Source organism: Pogona vitticeps, chromosome 6, assembly GCF_051106095.1.
Source record: "Pogona vitticeps strain Pit_001003342236 chromosome 6, PviZW2.1, whole genome shotgun sequence".
In the NCBI taxonomy this organism is placed as follows: Eukaryota; Metazoa; Chordata; class Lepidosauria; order Squamata; family Agamidae; genus Pogona; species Pogona vitticeps.
This window is the reverse complement of record NC_135788.1, coordinates 105308801-105328468: the sequence shown is the minus strand read 5'-3', so window position 1 is coordinate 105328468 and position 19668 is coordinate 105308801. Positions and strand designations below refer to the sequence as shown.

Genomic DNA, 19668 nt, shown 5'->3' with positions numbered 1-19668 from the left:
GGGATGTGGAATTTACACAGAGAATGGGATTAATGCATGTCCTTCATTGTGAGTGAAGGTTGTGAATCCATGAAGTGCCTCCCCCTACTCATTCCACTTGTGTGGTAAAAGGTTGGCATATTTAAGGTTTGGTAGGTTTATCATGCATATTTCCTTTGAAAAACACATAATTTATTTATTTATTTTTTATTTATTTAATTTATATGCCGCCCACACTACCCAAAGGTCTCTGGGCGGCTTACATAAGTGAGTCTCCCAAAATGTAATGCACAATGATGTCAGTGAAGGATTTATACTGTGTTTGATATAATGGGGATAATAATACAGTAGCAGACTAAATGATGTTTCTAGCTAATTCTGTGCCTTTAGTGTTTTGATGAACTACAAGTACAGTGGTGCCCCGCATAGCGACGTTAATCCGTTCCAGGATTAACGTCGCTATCCGAAAACATCGCTAAACGGAACAAAAAACCCCATAGAAACGCATTAAATCCTGTTTAATGCGTTCCTATAGGGCAAAAACTCACCGTTCAGCGAAAATCCTCCATAGGGACGGCCATTTTCGCCGCCTCGGTAAGCAAGGAATCCATCCAGAAAACAGCGGCGGCCATTTTGGAACCGCCTATCAGCTGTTGAAAAAGCATTGCTTTACAGTGATCAGTTCCCCAAGCAGGGAACCGATCATAGTAAAGCACTGCCAACCAGCCAGCTAGCCAGCCCGGGAGACAAGTGAGGGCTCGGGAGGAGAGCCACCAGAACACCCGGGCCTTGCCCTGCCTCCCCGCGGTCCCTGAAGCACCCCTCACCCCAGTCGCCGCCGCCGCCGCCGCCGCCGCCGCTGGGAGGAGGGCCGTCGGAACACCCATGCCTTGCCCTGCCTCCCCGCGGTCCCTGAAGCACCCCTCACCCCAGTCGCCGCCGTCGCCGCCACCGGGAGGAGGGCCGCTGGAACACCCGGGCCTTGCCCTGCCTCCCCGCGGTCCCCGAAGCACCCCCTCATCCCCTCCACTGCCGCCGCCGGTCAGCTGGGGGAAGGTAGGGGGAAGGGATGGCTCCCTTCCCCCTCCCCTCCTGAAGCTGACGCTGAAGCCGGCATCTCAGCACAGCTCCGGAGGTGGGGGAATCCCTTCCCCCTCCCCTCCTGAAGCTGACGCTGAAGCCGCATCTCAGCACAGCTCCGGAGGTGGGGGAATCCCTTCCCCCTCCCCTTCTGAAGCCCATGCTGAAGCCGGCATTTCAGCTCAGCTCCGCAGGATGGGGAGGGGAATCCCTTTCCCCCATCCGCCGGAAGCCCCGCCCATCACCTGCGCGAAAATGGGGCGTAGGGGAAAATCGCAAAGCGATTTTCCCCCATTGAAAACATTGTTTTGCGATCGCTTTTGAGATCGCAAAATCACCTTCGGTATGCGGATCATTCGTTAAACGGGGCACCCGGTAAGCGAGGCACCACTGTATAGGATTTTCAGTCATGTGCATATAATCAAGAATCTCATGTTCCAAAGCAGCTCCAGATTTCTAACTTGCCTGCTGGTTGAAATTAAAAAAGCAAAGCAAAACAAAAACCACAATCCTTTCACACTTGTTGAAAAACCACCCTGACAATAACTTTGTGTTTAGATAAGAAAGAATAAACTGATGAAAAAAATGAGTCAGTTTCTGAGCTTTTCCCCCACTTGCTGTCTCTGTGAATAGTTGTGAACACAAGAAGGCATCTTGTAGACCATCTTAGATCATAGAATCATAGAAAAGTGAAGTTGGAAGGGGCCTGCAAGGTCATCAAGTCCAGCCCCCTGCTCAATGCAGGAATACAATCACAGCATATCTGCCAAGTGATTATCAAAGTTTTTCTTGAATGCCTCCAGCACTGGAGCACTCACCAACTCCTGAGGTAACTGGTTCCACTGTCGTACTGCTCTAACAGTTAGGAAGTTTTTCCTGATATTCAACCAAAATCTGGCTTCCTTTAACTTGAGCCCATTGTTGTGTGCCCTGCACTCTGAGATGATCTAGAACAGATGTTGCCCCCTCCTCTGTATGACAGCCTTTCAACTATTTGAAAAGTGCTATCATATCACCCTTCAGGTTTTTTTTAATCAAGGTTAAACATGAACAGTTCTTTCAGCCTTTCTTCATAAGGCTTGGTTTCCAGCTCCCTGATCATCCTTGTCGCCCTCCTCTGAACTTGTTCCAATTTGTTAGCATCCTTCTTGGAGTGTGGTGTCCAGAACTGCTGCCATTGGTGTTGTCAATAATCAGGCTGCCCTTTGCTATGTAAAGCTTGGCATCCCTTTTCCTGCTGGCAACACAGGCATGATATTGTGCAGCAATATTGGGCTATTTCCTGGCTTTTTGAATTGTAGGTACAGAAGCACAATATCCCACATTCATAAATGAGAGAGGTTTTTTTAAAAAAATAGAATTGAATATAGTTAAAGTTTGCTGATATGGGTGCTGCTTTCTACGTTGCTTTTTGCACTGTGATCATACCAGTAGTACGTACTTAGTTTTGTATTAACACTACATATGTGACTTTTGGATATGTAACAGAGTCCAACAGTTCAGCTACACCCATCAGGTGCTTCTTACTGACAATATCTTTGAAGTAGCCACAAAGAAACAGAAAAGCACATTGCTCTCACTATCTATGTGGACAAAATGGTTTCTTCTTTGGCCTTTCCTGCTGGTGCGGTCACTTCTGGGAATCTGTCTGCTTTCGCTCCGGGAAGCTAATTTCAATGAAATAACAGCGAAAGTTCTTTCTCTCTCTTTCTCTTTCTCTCTCCTTCTCTCCCCCCCCCATGTTCATGCACACATGTACACTTAGCTTTAGAAAGGGAAGGTTGCAATGTAAAGGGTTTTTTGTATCTTGATCTCATGTTGAAAGTGGAATCTGTTGCAGACACTCAGTCTTCAACAGGCTTGCCATGTCAAGTCATCCATTACCATTTTCTTCATACTCCACTCTTAAAGGATGCAGAATAAAAGGGAGGAGCAAACAGCTCAAAGACTTTTATCAGTTTCACACCCTGCAGCATTTTTTTACCTGAGAAAGATGCCTATTTGCTGCCAGCCTAAACCATATCAGAGCCAAAGCACAAATACGAGTAGGAATTATCATGGTGGGGGGGACCAGTTATTTTCTGCAAGCCAAAGACACTAAAAGGTTCCTATTGATTATAAAAACATGGAAAATCACCTTGCTGCCAAGGTGAATAAGAACCTTAGAAGCCTCCCAGAAGCAAAATTCATTCCACAGACTGGGGGCTGAGAAACTGAGAGAAGGACCTCATGGGAGATATTAAGAACCAGATGGATATCATCAGCACACTGGTGGTACCAGACCACAAAATTCTGGGCAGTCTTTTTCAAGTTTTCATGCATATGTGAAATAGTATGAACATCATGGAACCCTGAGACACTCCAAAGACACTCCAAAGGTCAAGGTGTTGAACAGGAGTCCCGCAGCACCACTACTCCATGCAAGGTGACTCCTTTTTTCATCACTTCACCACTTCTCACCCAAACACAAAGCAGCCGTCAGGACTGCTTTTTGACAAGTGTGAATGGCAGTGAGCGGAAGAGGGTATCTTATAGACCATCTGGACTGCTGCCATTGGTATTGTCAACATTCTGGCTGACATTTGCTATGTAAAGCTTGGCATCATTTTTTTCCTGCTAGCAACACATGATATTGTGCAGCAATACTGAGCCATTTCCTGGCTTTTTGAAGCATGGGTACAGAAGCACAATATTCCATATTCATAAATCAGAAGTTTTTTTTTGAAGAATTGAATATCTCTGATGGTAAAAAGAATGTTTGGAAATAGATTGATTTATTTTATTTTATTTTTTCGTCGCATTAATTGTTCTCTATTATTCAGCTCAGGTGTCAGTACAATGATATAGCATTTAGGGAAAAAGATACAAACTAGCAGCCCAGCGCCAGAGGACAAGATGGAGAAGATCTCCACAGCCACCATATATTTGCCTTTTGTGCTCAGGTATGTTGGAACAAAGGACCCCCAAACAAAGCAAAACACTAGCATGCTGAAAGTGATAAATTTGGCCTCATTGAATTTACTGGGCAACTTCCTGGCTTTGAAAGCCACAAGGAAGCTGACAATTGCCAGGAAGCTCAAATATCCCAAGACACAATAAAACATAAAAGATGAACCCTCGTTACATTCCAGAATGATCTGCCCATGCAATGAATGCATGTCCACGTCAGGGAATGGAGGACAAATGCTTAGCCAAACTATACAAATGCCTGCTTGAATACAGGAACCAGAAACAACAATCAAATGTGCAAGCCCTTTCTTTACACATCTCCCCATCCTTGATCCTGGTTTCGTAGCCATGAATGCCAGAATCACTGTGATGGTTTTTGCCAAAATGCTGGAAAGTGCTACAGAGAAGACCACACCAAAAAATATTTGTCGGAGAAGGCAGGTCACCTTTCCTGGCTGTCCAATGAAAGACAAGGCACAGAGAAAACAAAGAAGGAGGGAAGTTAGTAGAATATAAGAGATACTTCTATTGTTAGCTTTGATGATTGGAGTGTCTTTATGCTTCAAAAATATTCCAAGCATTAAAGTTGTGGTGAAGGCTAGGAAAGTAGCCAAAATAGCCAAGACAATCCCTAATGTGTCTTTGAAAGAAAGAAAGCTTACAGTCTTGGAAATGCATTGAAATTTGTCCTCATTGGGATATTTATCTTCTGGACATCTGATACAAGCATCCATGTCTGAGTGGGAAAAGAAAGGAATATAAAGAATCTGTCAAATATTTTTGCTTATCAACTGAGTTACAGGATTGTATAAAAGATTTCAAATGTGCTGAACTTATGTATTGTAGTGATTGCACATATGTCCCACAAATAAACAAAAGCAAACAAAGTTATTCTGTTATCTGCAGAAGACACCTCCTACCCTTCTGGTGAGAGATCATCCCTTCTGGACATGGTGCACAATCATAGCAGCAAAATTCTTGTCCCTCCTTCTTTTGCTTGCTGAAGCCAGGATAGCAGTTGTAGTTGCACACAGATACAGGCAACACCTGTCCAGAAACAATCAGAATGACTATCAGAAAGAGAACATGTCTTGAGAACAGCTGACTCACAAATACAGTGCTGTTAAGCATGATGATGTTAGAGAAAGCAGCTGATTTCTCCCTAGCTTAGTTCAGAAAGGAACTTCAGCAACTCTTTTAAATATAAAGTGAGCTTTACAAATCCCCCCCAAAAATCCTGTGACAACTTTAAAACCAGTGAGATGTGTGCACGCTTGTTTGTTTTGGCACAAGTTTTCATGGACTACAGCACACATCTTCAGATCAGTATAGTCTCAGCATAGTCTCAGTTTATCCCTGAGAAGGATACAAGAGGAGCTGTAATAGAAATGCTTTACATCTGTTCTGTGGATAGACGTCCTGTAATTGTTAGAATGCTTGAAAAACCTTAAGGATAACAAATTGATATCTAAATGGTGATTGTTAAGAGTCATTCCTATGTCAGTGATGGGTGACAGGTACTTTCAAGCATACTCAGTCAGATTAACACACCTGAAAAGGGGGGGGGGGGTCTTGGTTCAAATCTAGTATAATGAAAAAGCGTGGTCTACAATGTGATGAATATTAATACATACAAGTCTGCATGAATGAGATGATAATTAATATGGAGAGAGAGAGAGAGAAGAAGAAGAAGAAGACATTGATTTTTTATTAAATCCAGATGTAAGTGTCTTTATGGCTTCTTGTTTCCATTTGTAATCTGTCTCTGAAGCTGTTTTAGCCCAAGATTGGTAGCCCTGAGATCAGAGACAGAACATCTGGGGAGGGCTGAGGTGTTTTCTCATTGGATTCTCATTAGCTGCTGTTAGTCAATGCTATTTAACAAGATTCATTTCCTAAAGACCAGCCCACCCGCCCACCCACCCCTCAAAAATGCAACCAGCTAAAATAAAGAAGCACACTAAAGCATTTGCCATTATGTCTCACCTGGTTAAAACTGTTATGCCATACAAGTTGGTTGTCATTTATGGTTAACGTATTTCCTGAAGGATCCTGGGGATCCAGTCTGCCAACTTTTATTCTAACTATCGAACCATTAGGGAACATCAACCAATTTGTCACATCAAACTCTGTCACAAATTCCCTGTTTTTGTCAAAGCTCACGGTGTCTCCAGCACTGTTGTTGAATAACACGTTGCCCAAAAAACGGTGAACCTAGACAGAAAAAAAAATGTGGATAAAGTCCAGGTCTTAAAATGACTGCTGCAAAATTCACAAAAGCCTGTCTCAAGCAACATCTAGATTATTCCCTTCCCACCCACCCACTCAGTTTCTGTTGTGATTTTGTAGTTTTGAGTTGTCATTTCCCTTTGGAAATGCTGTTCCTCAGCTACAAACTGATGTGTAGGTGTCCTCTGACAGAGATGAACCCTACCAGTGTGTCTCCATTGATCCCATGCCAGAATAGGAACCAAGAAGGACATCCATATGCTTTATTTCAATTGGTGCTCCAGTCATTACAGCATCATAGTTACAATATGGGACATATTTGCAATATTCCAGCATGAGCTGGCATCTTCAGGTTCTCTGCCTGGGTGCCATTGTCCTCTAGTTCTTCTCTTTTTTTAAGGAAGAGACTCAGGGAAACAATAGAGAAACCCTAGGTATCCAGAGTGCCTTGGCCTAGGGAACTGCTTCCATCTCCAAGGAAATTTATTTAGTAGTTAGTAGGTACCTTGTGCTTCCCCTAATCTCTTGAAAAGGCCTTTACAGTAGCCAAGTCAGTGAAAACAGCAATGTCCTACAACGTGGCCTGACTCTGGAGGCTCTTCCAAGGATGAACAGCCAATTCTGGGAATTATTAGTTAGATTGTCCAACAGCATTGATGGCTTACTTTCCTCCCTTCACTGCCACTATTCTGAACCTCTGTTTCTATATGAAACTGGCTTTCTGCTCCTTGGTTCTGGGAAGACTCTCCAGTTTCAGCATTCTCTGCTTAGGCGTTCAAGCTCCCACCTGCATCTGCTATGATCTGTGACCCCTGCCTTTCCCTTGTTCTCTGCAAGTTCCTTGTACTGTAGGAGTGCTGAGAGATTTTTTTCCCCCTTTTAATAGGCTGTAACTACTTCCTACTCCATTCAGCTGTCCTCTTCTGTTGCCTCCCTCCCTAGATACTAGATATCAAGCATATCAAGCATTATCAATGCAATTATAAACCAACCAACCAATCAACCCGTCATTTTATACTTACTTGGACTCAAATGTAGTTGTGCTAAGGGTAGATACATTGGACAGAATGTATTATTATTAATCTAGATCCTATTGATTTAATTGGACTTACTTGAAGCCTGATCACATTGGGCTCATCACTGAAACTGCAAATCCGATTCATTCATTCATTCATTCATTCATTCATTCATTCATTCATTCATTCATTCAGAGTTCTGAAGGAAGAATAAGTGTTCTTATCTTTGGCTCTAGTGCTGACTTGCTTTCTCAAACAGTATGGAGGTATACGTACATACCATCCACGGTTGCACTTTCCAAAATTCCAGTCTCCCTCTTTTTGCAGGTGTCCTGTGTTTGGAATTAAATTCGTACATGGCACGCAAAGCATGTGCCACAGCATAGACAGCGTTGTATACATTGTAACTGTGACCAATCATGTTCCTTTCAAATAAAGTCCCAGGAAGAGTCTCTAGCCTCTCTTCACCACTGCAGGTCTTGTTCCATTCCTGCCTCTTAGATCTATTTAGTTTACAACTAAATGCTTGTTCCCAGAAATCCTGGATAAAACCATCTCCTTTAGTCCAGGAAGGTCTTATCATCTGGAGGAACGCTTGGAATCCTAATGGCTCCTTTGAGTGAACAGTGAAGCTTATGGAACCATGAAACATCTGTATATCCCAAATCTTTTGAAGAGAAAGTGATGCAAAATCCCAATGGGATGTGACAATCCACACTTTACCCAGTGGTGGCAGATTCAGGAAGGATAAAAGAAATAGTAAGATTCTCAAATTCTCAAAGGATGGAGATTCTCCATATACGAAAAATGCATTGGCTTTACTCTTGGAGACAATTCCATAGCTTGCCCAGTGCTCTAGAAGCTCGTTTATCAGCTCTTCCATGTATGTTTGCTTTGGTATTCTTATTATGAAGGCATCACAGATGCCATTCTCATAAAGCATTGGCACTATCGATTGTAAAAAGCTGTCTCCTTTGTCGTCACCTGCAGCTACAAGCCCAATCCATGTCCATTTGAAATGCTGAAATAACTGCACAGCTCCCCTGAACTGATGCCCTTCGTTTGGAACCATCCGGTACAAAAACGGGAAATGGATTATAGCATCCCTTTCTTGCAGGAAAGAGGTGTAGGTCAGCTATAATAAAATCAATGATATTTCAGATCTGTTATTCTCATCCTTCTCTAAGTCTGTTGCCATTTCTTTGCAGCTTTAAGGTAAAGTTGGGGGGAAATGGACAAAATAGACCATTGTTTTCCATTCTTTTGAGCCGAGTTGGGAATCTAAATGCTTCTTGGTCCCAGAGCTTTCTATGGCATTTTTCTGACTTGCCCCCAACCCTAATTCCCTGAGATTTCATGGGAAGAAAATGTCCCCAGTTTCTTCCTATGAAATCCTGTGCATAATTTATTGGATCTGCAGGTCCTAATCAACATTTATTTATTTATTTATTTATTTATTTATTTATTTGTTTGTTTGTTTGTTTGTTTGTTTGTTTGTTTGTTTGTTTGTTCGTTCGTTCGTTCGTTCGTTCGTTCGTTTATTTATTTATTTATTTATTTATTTATTTATTTATTTATATCCCGCCCGTTTAGACAACTACTCTGGGAAGCTAACAATAAAAAGACTAAAACAATCTACTATATCAAACAACAATTTAACAACAAATACAATATCATTCAAGATGGAAAAATAGAAATCAAGTGGTGACAGGAGGGAAGGCCTGCCTAAATTATGCTTTTACTGTAAGCTGTAGATGTAGTCTAGATGGGTGGGATACAAATCAAATCAAATCAAATCAAAGCAATCAATCAATCAATAGCCAGGTCTTGAGTTGGCTCTTAAAAACACCCAGCGAGGGGGCCAGGTGGCTCTTGGGGGGAGAAGACTATTCCAAAGGCAAGGGGCCAATGCCGAGAAGGCCCGATTTCTTGTTCTTTCTTTCCGGGCCTCCCACAACATCTTCGTAAAGCTTACCTCTTGTTTCTTTCTATGAGTTAAGCCTGGCAATCCATCCATGTGTGTACCTTAGATATTATATTTGGCAGGATGTCTATATCAATTTGCTGCTCCTGTCAGTTTCAGGGTCTCAAATTGGTCAGTTTCAAACAGAGAATGTCATGCACTGACTAAAATGGCAAGGGATGTACTTTAGAGTTGGAGAATACTCAGGATGTAGAGAGAAACAGGGATGATTGCGCATTTCCAAACTGACCCAAAATGAAGCAAAGGAGTCTGAAGCAGTGCTTGAATTGAATTACCGCTCTCTGAAACAGCATATAGTGCTTCAGGATTTAAAAAACAAAAGCTTGCTTTGCTCCTTCAGGGGTTCAAAAAGCTCATTTTTCCTTTTGAAGAAATATTCACTACAAGAATTAAAATAATGTTGGAATAGAAGAACTGGTGGGAGGGCAAAGTAGAAGGAGGTTGATCCCTCCAGCACCAATAAAGTGCAGACACTCTCCTGAAAGCCCCCAGTCACAGAGACCCTAAGGAAGTAATTTCTCATGTTTCTGCTTGGAAGCCATTGTGAAAGAAACATGGACAGAGAATGGGCAGAGATTCCTGTCTGCATTGCTTTAATTTGAGAGTTTATTATTATTATTCTCTGCTTTTAGGCAGGTACAGATCAAAGTACAATTAACCGGGTGCCTCTGTGAGTGGAATGTGGTATTAGGAACACGATGAAAGTGATCTCTCCTCTATTTTGTACTTTTTAAAAAATGTCTACCGCTGACATTAATTTTGCAGAATTTTCCTTTCATTTTTCTTCATCATGTATGTTGGCTTTCCAGATGGGGTGGGTGGTAAAGGTGAAAGAAAGGGAAACACACCCACCCTGGCATGCACACAGAAGGCTCAGCATTTCTCCCTGCCGTTGGTTCAAGAAATCTCCTAGTCTCTGTGGGCATTCTGGAAAGATTTCCTGCCAGGATGATGAAAAAAATCAAGAATAAGAATACAATCCTGAATACTAATTATGACCCTGCTATCAATTGGCACCACTGAAATGTATTTCTTCCTTCTCTGCTGGTTGTATTTCTTGCATTTCTACTCCTTGCAGGCCAACTTGCTTGCTCCTTGGTCATCTTGATCTTCCTGCCAAAGGCCCCACACAACTAACAAGTCCTTGCCTTCTTCAAAGGAAGAGATTCTGAACCTTCCATATTTTTAGGAAAACTGGATGACCCCAGTTGCATCTCTGTCCATTCTTGATCAAAATTGATGTGTTGGGTTTCATCATTTTTCTCCACTGGATTGATTCATTGCTTAAATCCTGGTAGATCTATATGGAGATTGACCTGTAAACTAGTAGTTCCAGTTTTGCTCTGGTGACCTTAAGGAATTGCTCTTTTTTGACATAATTAAATGTTTTTAACACGTATAAAAACAGCTTACCTGTGGTATCTTGTGCCTTGCAGAAATGATGGCTATATTGCTAGACATTTCAGAAGTACTTCCTCCAATGACAGCAATTAGATGGTACTGGCGGTGACACTGGAAGTTGGGGAGAAACCTATTTTGTGTAGAAAGCAGGTTCAGGGTGGCTTTATGGGTCATCTTTCCAGTGTAGTAGCTATTAAGAACATGCAGTCCCAGGGACAGGTTTGGTAAAAAGTTGAGATTCTCATTTATCTCTTTCACAGCAAACGCCAAGGCCAGAATGTGCTGGTAATTCTTAGGTATGGAACTGCAATAAGAGTTACAGCTGTTTAATCAAGCAAGAAAAACAAAAGCAATATCATCAACCAAAAATGTATTTGTACTGTTTATCATCAGCCATCCTCATAGTTTCAAGACTGTGTTGTAGCATAAAAAAATAAAGAAATAAAGTGAAAGACTACAGAAAAGGAAGCCATCCAAAATAGATGTTATTATAAGTCAGAATTTGTCTGGATCTTTCAAGTGTTCAATTAGTCATACTCTGTAGTTATTGGAGTCAATCCTTTTGCAGAAAGACAATAATGAGAATATAATAATATTAAATGCATAAAAATCATAATCCATGCATAAGTATGCTGTCTTTATTTAGCAGTTTTTTTCCAAGTGAATTCTGTGAAAGCAGGACATCATGAGTCAGTCATTAAATTATCTTGCAATAATGTTCATTTAATATTGAGAAATTATTATTATTACTCAATATTTAGTATTGCTGAGAAAATATGTACCAACCATTATAGTGATGGAGCATAGAATCACATGAAGTCAGTGAAAGCAAATGAAAAAAACTATTATTTATACCAGTTGTTCCCAACCATGGGTAACCCAGGTGTTTTTGTACTACAGCTCCCCAAAGCCTTTACCACTCACTGTGCTGGCCAGGATCTCTGGGAGCTGCAGTTCAAAAAGACCTGGATTACTCAAGGCTGGGAAGCACTGTTTTATATTATCTGATGTCAAAGACACTGATGCTAAACAGTAAATATGATGAATTAACCTCTTTCCATAAGGAAGCCAATGGAGAAAACATATTGCTAGTGGGAAGTCAAAAGTGAAATCTTCCAAGCTGCCATAAACACGTATTTGAAGCAATACTCCAGATACTTGAGAGACACACACCACACACACACACACACAGAGAGAGAGAGAGAGAGAGAGAGAGAGAGAGAAATTATCCCACCAATGACAAGGTTTCCTGGCTGATAAAATTCATGAAGAATAGGAAGAGGATCATCAGATGGGATGCATCTAGTTGAATATGTTTTGCACATAGAATGGCACAGAAGTACAAACAGCAATGTCACTGCCAGGATGATCCTGTTGACAAAACGGCCCTGTGGAACTTTGATGCCAATGTTTCTTGTGTTCAACACTGTACATGGCTGTAGACCTATGATGAATGAAAGTGTGGAGAATCCCATGGCTATACCGATGCACAGCTTGGTTTGTTAGGGAATCTGTCTGTTTAATTATAGCATCTTCTTATTTTCTTGTCTTGTCCAGAACCAACAGTGTGATTTTTCTGTCCCCTCACTCTACCTTCTAAATATAATGGAAGGGAACACTTACTTTCTCTTCTTTAAAAGTCTTCATGTAGAGATGTTCAGCTACAGGTAACAAAATCTTTTTGCCTTGATGTGTAAAGTTAAATAATAATGATAATAAAGTAAAACAACAACAACATTAGAATTCAGAGAGAGAGAGAAAAACCCTTGGGTCTTTTAAAAACACTGATAAAGAGAAAAGAAGCAAGTTAATGCCCAGTATGAAAAGATGTACAAGAGAACATAGTATGGTAAATTTTGGTCAGGCAGTGTGCATGTGAGCATTAAGGTCAATAAAACTTTTATGAGGTCCAGTTTGACAGAATAAGAAATCAGGAGATAGACAGAAAGAAGCGATGGAGTGTAGATATATTCACAGTTTCCTTCCCCCAAATAAATAAATAAATAAATAGATAGATAGATAGATAGATAGATAGATAGATAGATAGATAGATAGATAGATAGATAGATAGATAGATAGATAGATAGATAGATAGATAGATAGATAGATAGATAGATAGATAGATAGATAGATAGATAGAAGAAGGAATGATCACACCTAAGAGCCCTAGCTAAATCCGATTCTGGACAACATGTGGAGTTTTATAGCTTTTTACGGGCATTTGTGGACCAGTGGGCTCTGGAAATCCATCGTGTAACAGAACAGATACTAGCAATTGTGACAATGATAGAGAAGAAGATGAGTTCCCTAGGGCGTTGTTAGCTTTCGTGGTTGCATCACACCTGACAAAACAACATGTGTAATGCAACTCTCAATATTCAGTTTTCTGCGTTCCTGTCTTATAGTTTATTTCCCTGAATGTTGCAAATGCTGTGTTCTACTTTGAGGAAGAACAAGGTGGAGGAGGAAAAATGACAGCAAAGAGCTGATAGGGAGATGGTTCTCTGCAAACCATCACACTCCAATAGTGAATTAAAATAGATTTGAATCAAGCCTTCATTACAACATTTGCCTTCATTATTCTTTGTAGAGTGACACATCAGCACCCTCTCTGTGTCTTTTTCTCCCTCTGTTTCTCAATAAAATACAAATGGCATTGTACACTTGTGTTAATTTCAGTATGTGGAATATTCCTAAATAGGGCCAAGCATTCCTGCTTTTTTCCAAGAACAGCTAATAATGGTACTTCAACATCAAAAAAAAAAAAAAAAACACCTAAGATCATGGCCACTGGTCCCATCACCTCCTGGCAAATAGAAGGGGAAGATGACAGAGGCAGTGACAGATTTCACTTTCTTGGGCTCCATGTAGATGGAGACAGCAGCCCCGAAATTAAAAGACACCTGCTTCTTGGGAGGAAAGCAATGACATACCTAGGCAGCATCTTAAAAAGCAGAGACATCACCTTGCGGACAAAGGTCCACATAGTCAAAGCTATGATTTTTCCAGTAGTAATATATGGTAGTGAGAGCTGGATCATAAAGAAGGCTGACCTTCTTTATGCTTTTGAACTGTGGTGCTGGAGGAGACTCTTGAGAGTCCCCTGGACTGCAAAGAGAAGCAACAGGAAGGTGTTTCTTTTTTCTCATAGTTATCTGCATTTTGTGATTGATTGTTCAATTCAATTGCTACCATTATTATTTCCATAACAGCAGGCTTTCTTAACTGCAGCCTCCCCTTTCAGGCTTGATAATATAGTCTATGACCAGCAAAAAAAAAAAAAAACACCCACATATACACACACACACAAACACACACACACGCACGCACGCACGCACGCACGAGATAAAAGAGAAGGGGGAAAGAGCTGAAGGAAAATTATAGCTTAAAATCATTATCCATTAAATCTTTACGTTATCTTGCATGCATCTGTGAGAAATTTTGCTCTGGTAAGTGTAATTTGGGGATAAAGGCCAAAAAGTACCGGTAGTTTATGTAAGGCCTCTGTTTCAAAACAGCCCAAAACCCAGTTAAGCAAAAGAAGGATAAACTAAAAATGTGGTTCATGATAGAGCTGGCAGTGTAATATTAGGTGTGTAGCTGACTATATATATATATATTGCTGAAGAAAGATTAATGGGAAAAAATGCAAAAAGAAGTCGGGAACTTTCTTTTTTCAAAGATATTAAAGGTTCAAATCAATAAGTATATGTATTACAGAGGCAAGATGGCTACAGTTAGGGTTATCCTTACAGTACGGATTTTTGTTTAAGCAGACAAGAATGAACAAAGAAGGAAGGCTGCTTGAATTCCTTTCACTTTGCAGCTAAATGGTTTAATCGGAAATTCATCCATGAAGAGGCCTGGGCACCTAGCACAGAACCAGAAAGAATGAATTATTGTCAACAGCCTGGGCACCTGCAGAACCTCCTCTTTCCCCCTCCTTCTCCACTCCCCATACTCGGTATCAGTGGCATCCTCTTCTCCGTATGTTCTGACAGACGGAGATGCATCTTTTGCTTGTTTTCAGCTGAAAATAAATGAATATATATCAGATCTCCTTGTCCTTGGTTAAATGAATATATATCAGAGGCAGGTTAATGGGCAGAAATTAGTTCTAACACCCTTCAATATCATCATTTATATTAGCAAAGATCCTAAATTAATCAGCTGCAACATATCTGAGCCTTTTTCTGCTCTAACTCAATTGGTCCTACAGGAAAATTATTGTTTTTATAATGCAGTTGCCCTATCCTTCATTTCGAGCACTACTTGCTCCTCGGAAAGTTGTTAGGGCAAGTAACTTTCTCCCCTTTTAAATTGTGCTTATCAGCTCCAGTGTCATAGATCTAAAATTAGCCTCTTGCTTTCTTTTTACCAGTTTTAAAACACCATCTATAAAATCTCTTTAAACTATTTTCTCTCCGGTTTACTAATTTCATCCCAATATAATTAATGTCTTGCTGAACATAACAATAGAAAGCATTGGTTTCAGAGACACATATATACATACAAATCAAGATGGTTAATATACTTATAAGCAATTCTGGTCATAAAGGTAAAGGTAAAGGTAAAGGTAAAGGTTCCCCTTGACAATTTTTGTCCAGTCGTGTTAGACTCTAGGGGGCGGTGCTCATCCCCGTTTCCAAGCCGTACAGAGCCAGCGTTTTGTCCGAAGACAATCTTCCGTGGTCACATGGCCAGGGCGACTTAGACACGGAACGCTGTTACCTTCCCACCAAGGTGGTCCCTATTAATCTACTCGCATTTGCATGCTTTCGAACGGCTAGGTTGGCGGGAGCTGGGACAAGCAACGGGCGCTCACTCCGTCACGTGGATTCGATCTTACGACTGCTTGGTCTTCTGACCCTGCAGCACAGGCTTCTGCGGTTTAGCCCACAGTGCTACCACGTCCCTCTGGTCATGTTTGAACTTTAATGGTAGACAAGCACATTTAACTATGAACTTAGAAATGTTTATGATGAATGTAACATGAGATGTTATTGTTTCTAAGCAACTCTATTAAACAGGTGTGAATTATAATATTGGTTTATACAGATAATATTCGACATATAATATCTTCTTATCTTTAGAAATGTTGATGTCTGATGATAGTACTGACCATGTCTGGATTTTATTGGTAGATAAGTATACTTAGCTATGTAATAACAAATGGTTATGAAGAACATAATACTTTATTTAGAAAAAGTGTAGAGTATGATACTCTGAAATATAATTGGATAGATGAAAATGCAGGAGAAAGAATCTTTAAAAATCACTATAAATTTAGGATATTAGACATGGAACTAAATATTTGAAATAGGGATATGAAATATAATATGCATGGATACATATGGACATCGCATGGTTTAGCATGAGAGTAGGGCATTAGGTCTGTTGTAGTCAGAATTATATAATGGATAAGTTTCAATGCGAAATACCTCCCCGCCTAAATGTTTTGTTTGTTTTATATGTCTTTTGATTGTTTTATAAGTTTTTGTTCATTTTATTCATTTCTGTTATAGAAATTTAAAAAATTGGGGGGGGGGAGAAAGCTGTTAGGGAAACTACCCAAAGAAATGCCTTTATTACATGGAGGGTTGAGTTGTGAGAGTTGATGAAAAGAATGAGGTAAATGGCCATAGCACTGCAATCTATCTACTGAAGAAGGGTCAAGAGGTTCAGGGCCTCATACCACACCTAAGTCCTTATAACAGGAAAAGCAAATATGCCTAAGACATAGCAATGGAGAGGTAGATTCTACATTTAATCTATGCACATCCTTCTTAAAATATGTGTAATCATTGCATGTTCAGGATGGATGGCTTTCTGTACCTGAAAAGAAACCTGTTGAATTAATTTGGGGGGGGGGGGTTGAGGTTAAGTTGATCATACTCCAACTCTAAGCAAAGAGATGTTGACCACACCAGGTTGTTGAACACCTGATGATTCCTTCACATGCTTTGTAGTTTTGTTTTGTTTTCCGATTTTGGTCCCAAAGCATGGTCACCGAAATAAGTGCTAGTTCTCTGCCCTATAATTAGCACTTATAATTGTTGTGTTAACCAAATGCCCAAGTAGAGCTAGAGGTCAAGTGAAAAATTCACAGTGACATAAATGCCTTATAAGAACCTTCTCTTGTGCTCACAACTGGACTGGGACAAGCAGGACTCTGTCCGTTTGAGATTTGAGAGTCTGATGGGATGCTGGTAAACCTCAGCTGTCTTGTGAATACGAGAACAGGTGATATTGTGAATCTAGCATCTCCCATGCCACCCCATCTATTTCTTCACTTCCAGCTCTTCTTTATAAAGAAAATAATTCCACCTTGGTACATCGATATAAGAAAACTCCTATGGGAACACTGGGTTACATGAAGTAATCCTCTCTCTTTTTTAAAAAAAGAAAAACATCATGGATTGTTTAGCCAAATGTAAAAAGTTATTGGCTTTCTCAGAAGAACTGATAGATGAATCTATGGGATGAACTCTAAATTTTAAGGACATTGTAAGCGAAGGCGAAGTAAATGCAGTGAAAGGAAACAGCAGAATGTGCATAGGGAACAGTGATTTTGTTCTCAAAATGGTAGCAGTATTCATGTTTCTTCTGAGTTTTCTGCCTCACATTGTAACTGAAATACATCCCATTCCTCCCACATCAAAGACACATTCTGTTATTTGTAGAGTGAGCGAATCTCTCCCTATTTCACATGAGTTTTCTAAGCCTGGAGATTTTGTCATTGGAGAGATTTCTTCCATATTTTTTCTCTTGGACTTCAGCACTGATTTCAGCAAGAAACCATCTTCACAATGGACCAAGGACCAATTAATGTAAGGTGTTATCTCATTCTCCTCTTAGACTTTAATTTAACCCAAAAATCTGGATATAGGACTCAACAAAATACTTGTGATAATTTTTCCTGCCTTATAGTAGTTAGAGCAGCATCAAGGCTGCAGTTATATGCTTCATTTATTTCATTTGTTCTAATTTCTTCAGGACATCTTTCAGTTAAAGTGTATATTTTTAGCACTTCATTCTAGTATTATCTAAATGTGGCTCTTCTGCTGCCCCGCTATTTGTTCCTCTTATATAGCATGTTTATAACTTCTTGAAGCTAATTTTTCACATACCAATGTCTTTCATGGTTGACATGGTCTAGAAAACAAAAAAAAGTAGTAGTACTGGTGGCGGCAGCAGCAATTTTAAAAAAACAAAAGAAGCATGCTTGAAGCACCCAGAAATATATTTTTAATTCTTAATAACCAGTTTTGGTTTTTTTTTAATTATTATTATATTTGGGAGTTTTACATGGTGTTCTGACATATGTGCCATTTAATAAATAAGAGTAGCAATTCACCTATATTTGGATGGGCGATCCAGAGAAGAAGCTGACCTTGGTGAGGGCTGTATACCACCCGAGGACGACACTTTGTTGAGCTTGCTATACATGCTGGGCTTTTTATGTCGGTATATTTCACCATCAAATCTCCTTTCTTGGTTTCTAGGCATTGCAGAACTCTCACTGCTTTCAATTTTATCCTCTTGTTTTCTTTCCATCCCAGAAATTCTACTGCTTTCAGCTTTTTATTTTAAAACTATTATCTTTAATATTTTTTGAAACATCATGTTATTCTGTATACTGAGCCTGCTTTTACTACCATTCTACTTCAGTGTTTCATCATCCTACTATTCTTTTTTCTCCCATAGTATTAGCATTAAAATTATTGGTTCTTATCTCTTCTGCTAAACTTGATATACATTCTTAGAATTTGTTGCTCTAGATTTATCTTCCTGTACCATCATATATTCTTGAATCTAATTATAAGATAGTATAAGACATATTTGATTCAGTTTCTAATGAAATATCTGAAATATTAGTTTCCTCCTTTAGTTGTTCCGTCACTGCCTAGAAAAATAACTCTCTTGCCCACCACTCAATCTCCATTATTGTCCAAGACAAAAATCATAACATGCTGTATATCTATATAATATACTTTAAAGAAACCTGCTAGAGCATATTGTAGTCATGTTGAATTCTATACAGCCCTTTTTACAAGGATAGTGTTATCTGTATAGATTTAAAGAAACCAAACAGGTCCTTTTTAGGCAGATCATTAATAATGCTTAATAAATTCAGAGTGGCTAATTGAAGCAATTTGTGAAGAGATTAATGAAAAACTTTCCATGAAGTTGATTGAACATCCTCTCAATCCAATGCAAGGTAGGCAGATGTTAGATTTTTGTTTGGAAAAAAAACATTCAGACACAGTAGAATGGGTAAATGATGGCAGCTCCTATTCCTAAGAACTGGATGCCTGGTTTGCGTGAACGTTTGTGTGCCTCCATAACATTCTAATTTTATATTATGAATGAGGTGGATGTTACCAAAACACACTTGAAGTTGGCTATCACATCCCCTCTCAACCCTCTCCGCTCTAGTGAAATTTTTGCATTGGGTACAATACTGCTAGCGTATGCAGTTCAGAAGGGAGACCATTGTCTCAGAACACTGGCTGAAAATCTGTTAGCCTGCTCAATCAATGGTGTTTTCAAGACTGAACTCCTCTGTAAGTTCCAGTGATACAGTGGACCTAATCGAGTTGCAACTTCAGGCATTCATCAAAACCATGAAGTTACGCTGAGGTAAATATGAGAGGTGTTAGATAGCAACAAGGAACCAAGCAATTCAATTGCACAATCGGTCATGCATCTCTGACCAATGGAATGTGCCAGTGGAAGTGCACTTCTGCCTTGGTCTTATCTTAACTACCAGAAGTGCAACACTGAGTTGCATTCATTTAGTTTCATAACTGAATTTTTGCCAGTGAGGCTATAAGAATGCTAAGAGGTCTAAGATGAGTTCTAAGGTGACTACATGGTTGTAAGAATTTTAAGATGTTTAAGCAATTTCTGCTGCTCTTTCACTCAGTGTTTTTTATTGCAGTATGGTGCCTAGGAATTATCAGCATATCCTAGCCTTGGCATTTGCTATACATGAAATCAATCAAAATCCTAACATCATAACTAATG

General features: G+C 39.9%; 1 protein-coding gene across 1 annotated transcript; it reads right to left on the bottom strand.

Moving 5' to 3' along the window:
- Positions 1 to 1534: 1534 nt before the first annotated feature.
- LOC110086497 (vomeronasal type-2 receptor 26) lies at positions 1535 to 18195 on the bottom strand. Its single transcript, XM_078378753.1, has 6 exons — positions 18032 to 18195; positions 10651 to 10942; positions 7534 to 8388; positions 5995 to 6222; positions 4929 to 5055; positions 1535 to 4744 (listed from the first exon to the last, which is right to left on the bottom strand). The coding sequence occupies exons 1-6, from the start codon at positions 18193 to 18195 to the stop codon at positions 3834 to 3836; spliced, it is 2577 nt and encodes an 858-aa protein (XP_078234879.1). The 3' UTR covers positions 1535 to 3833.
- Between the last annotated feature and the right edge of the window lie 1473 nt (positions 18196 to 19668).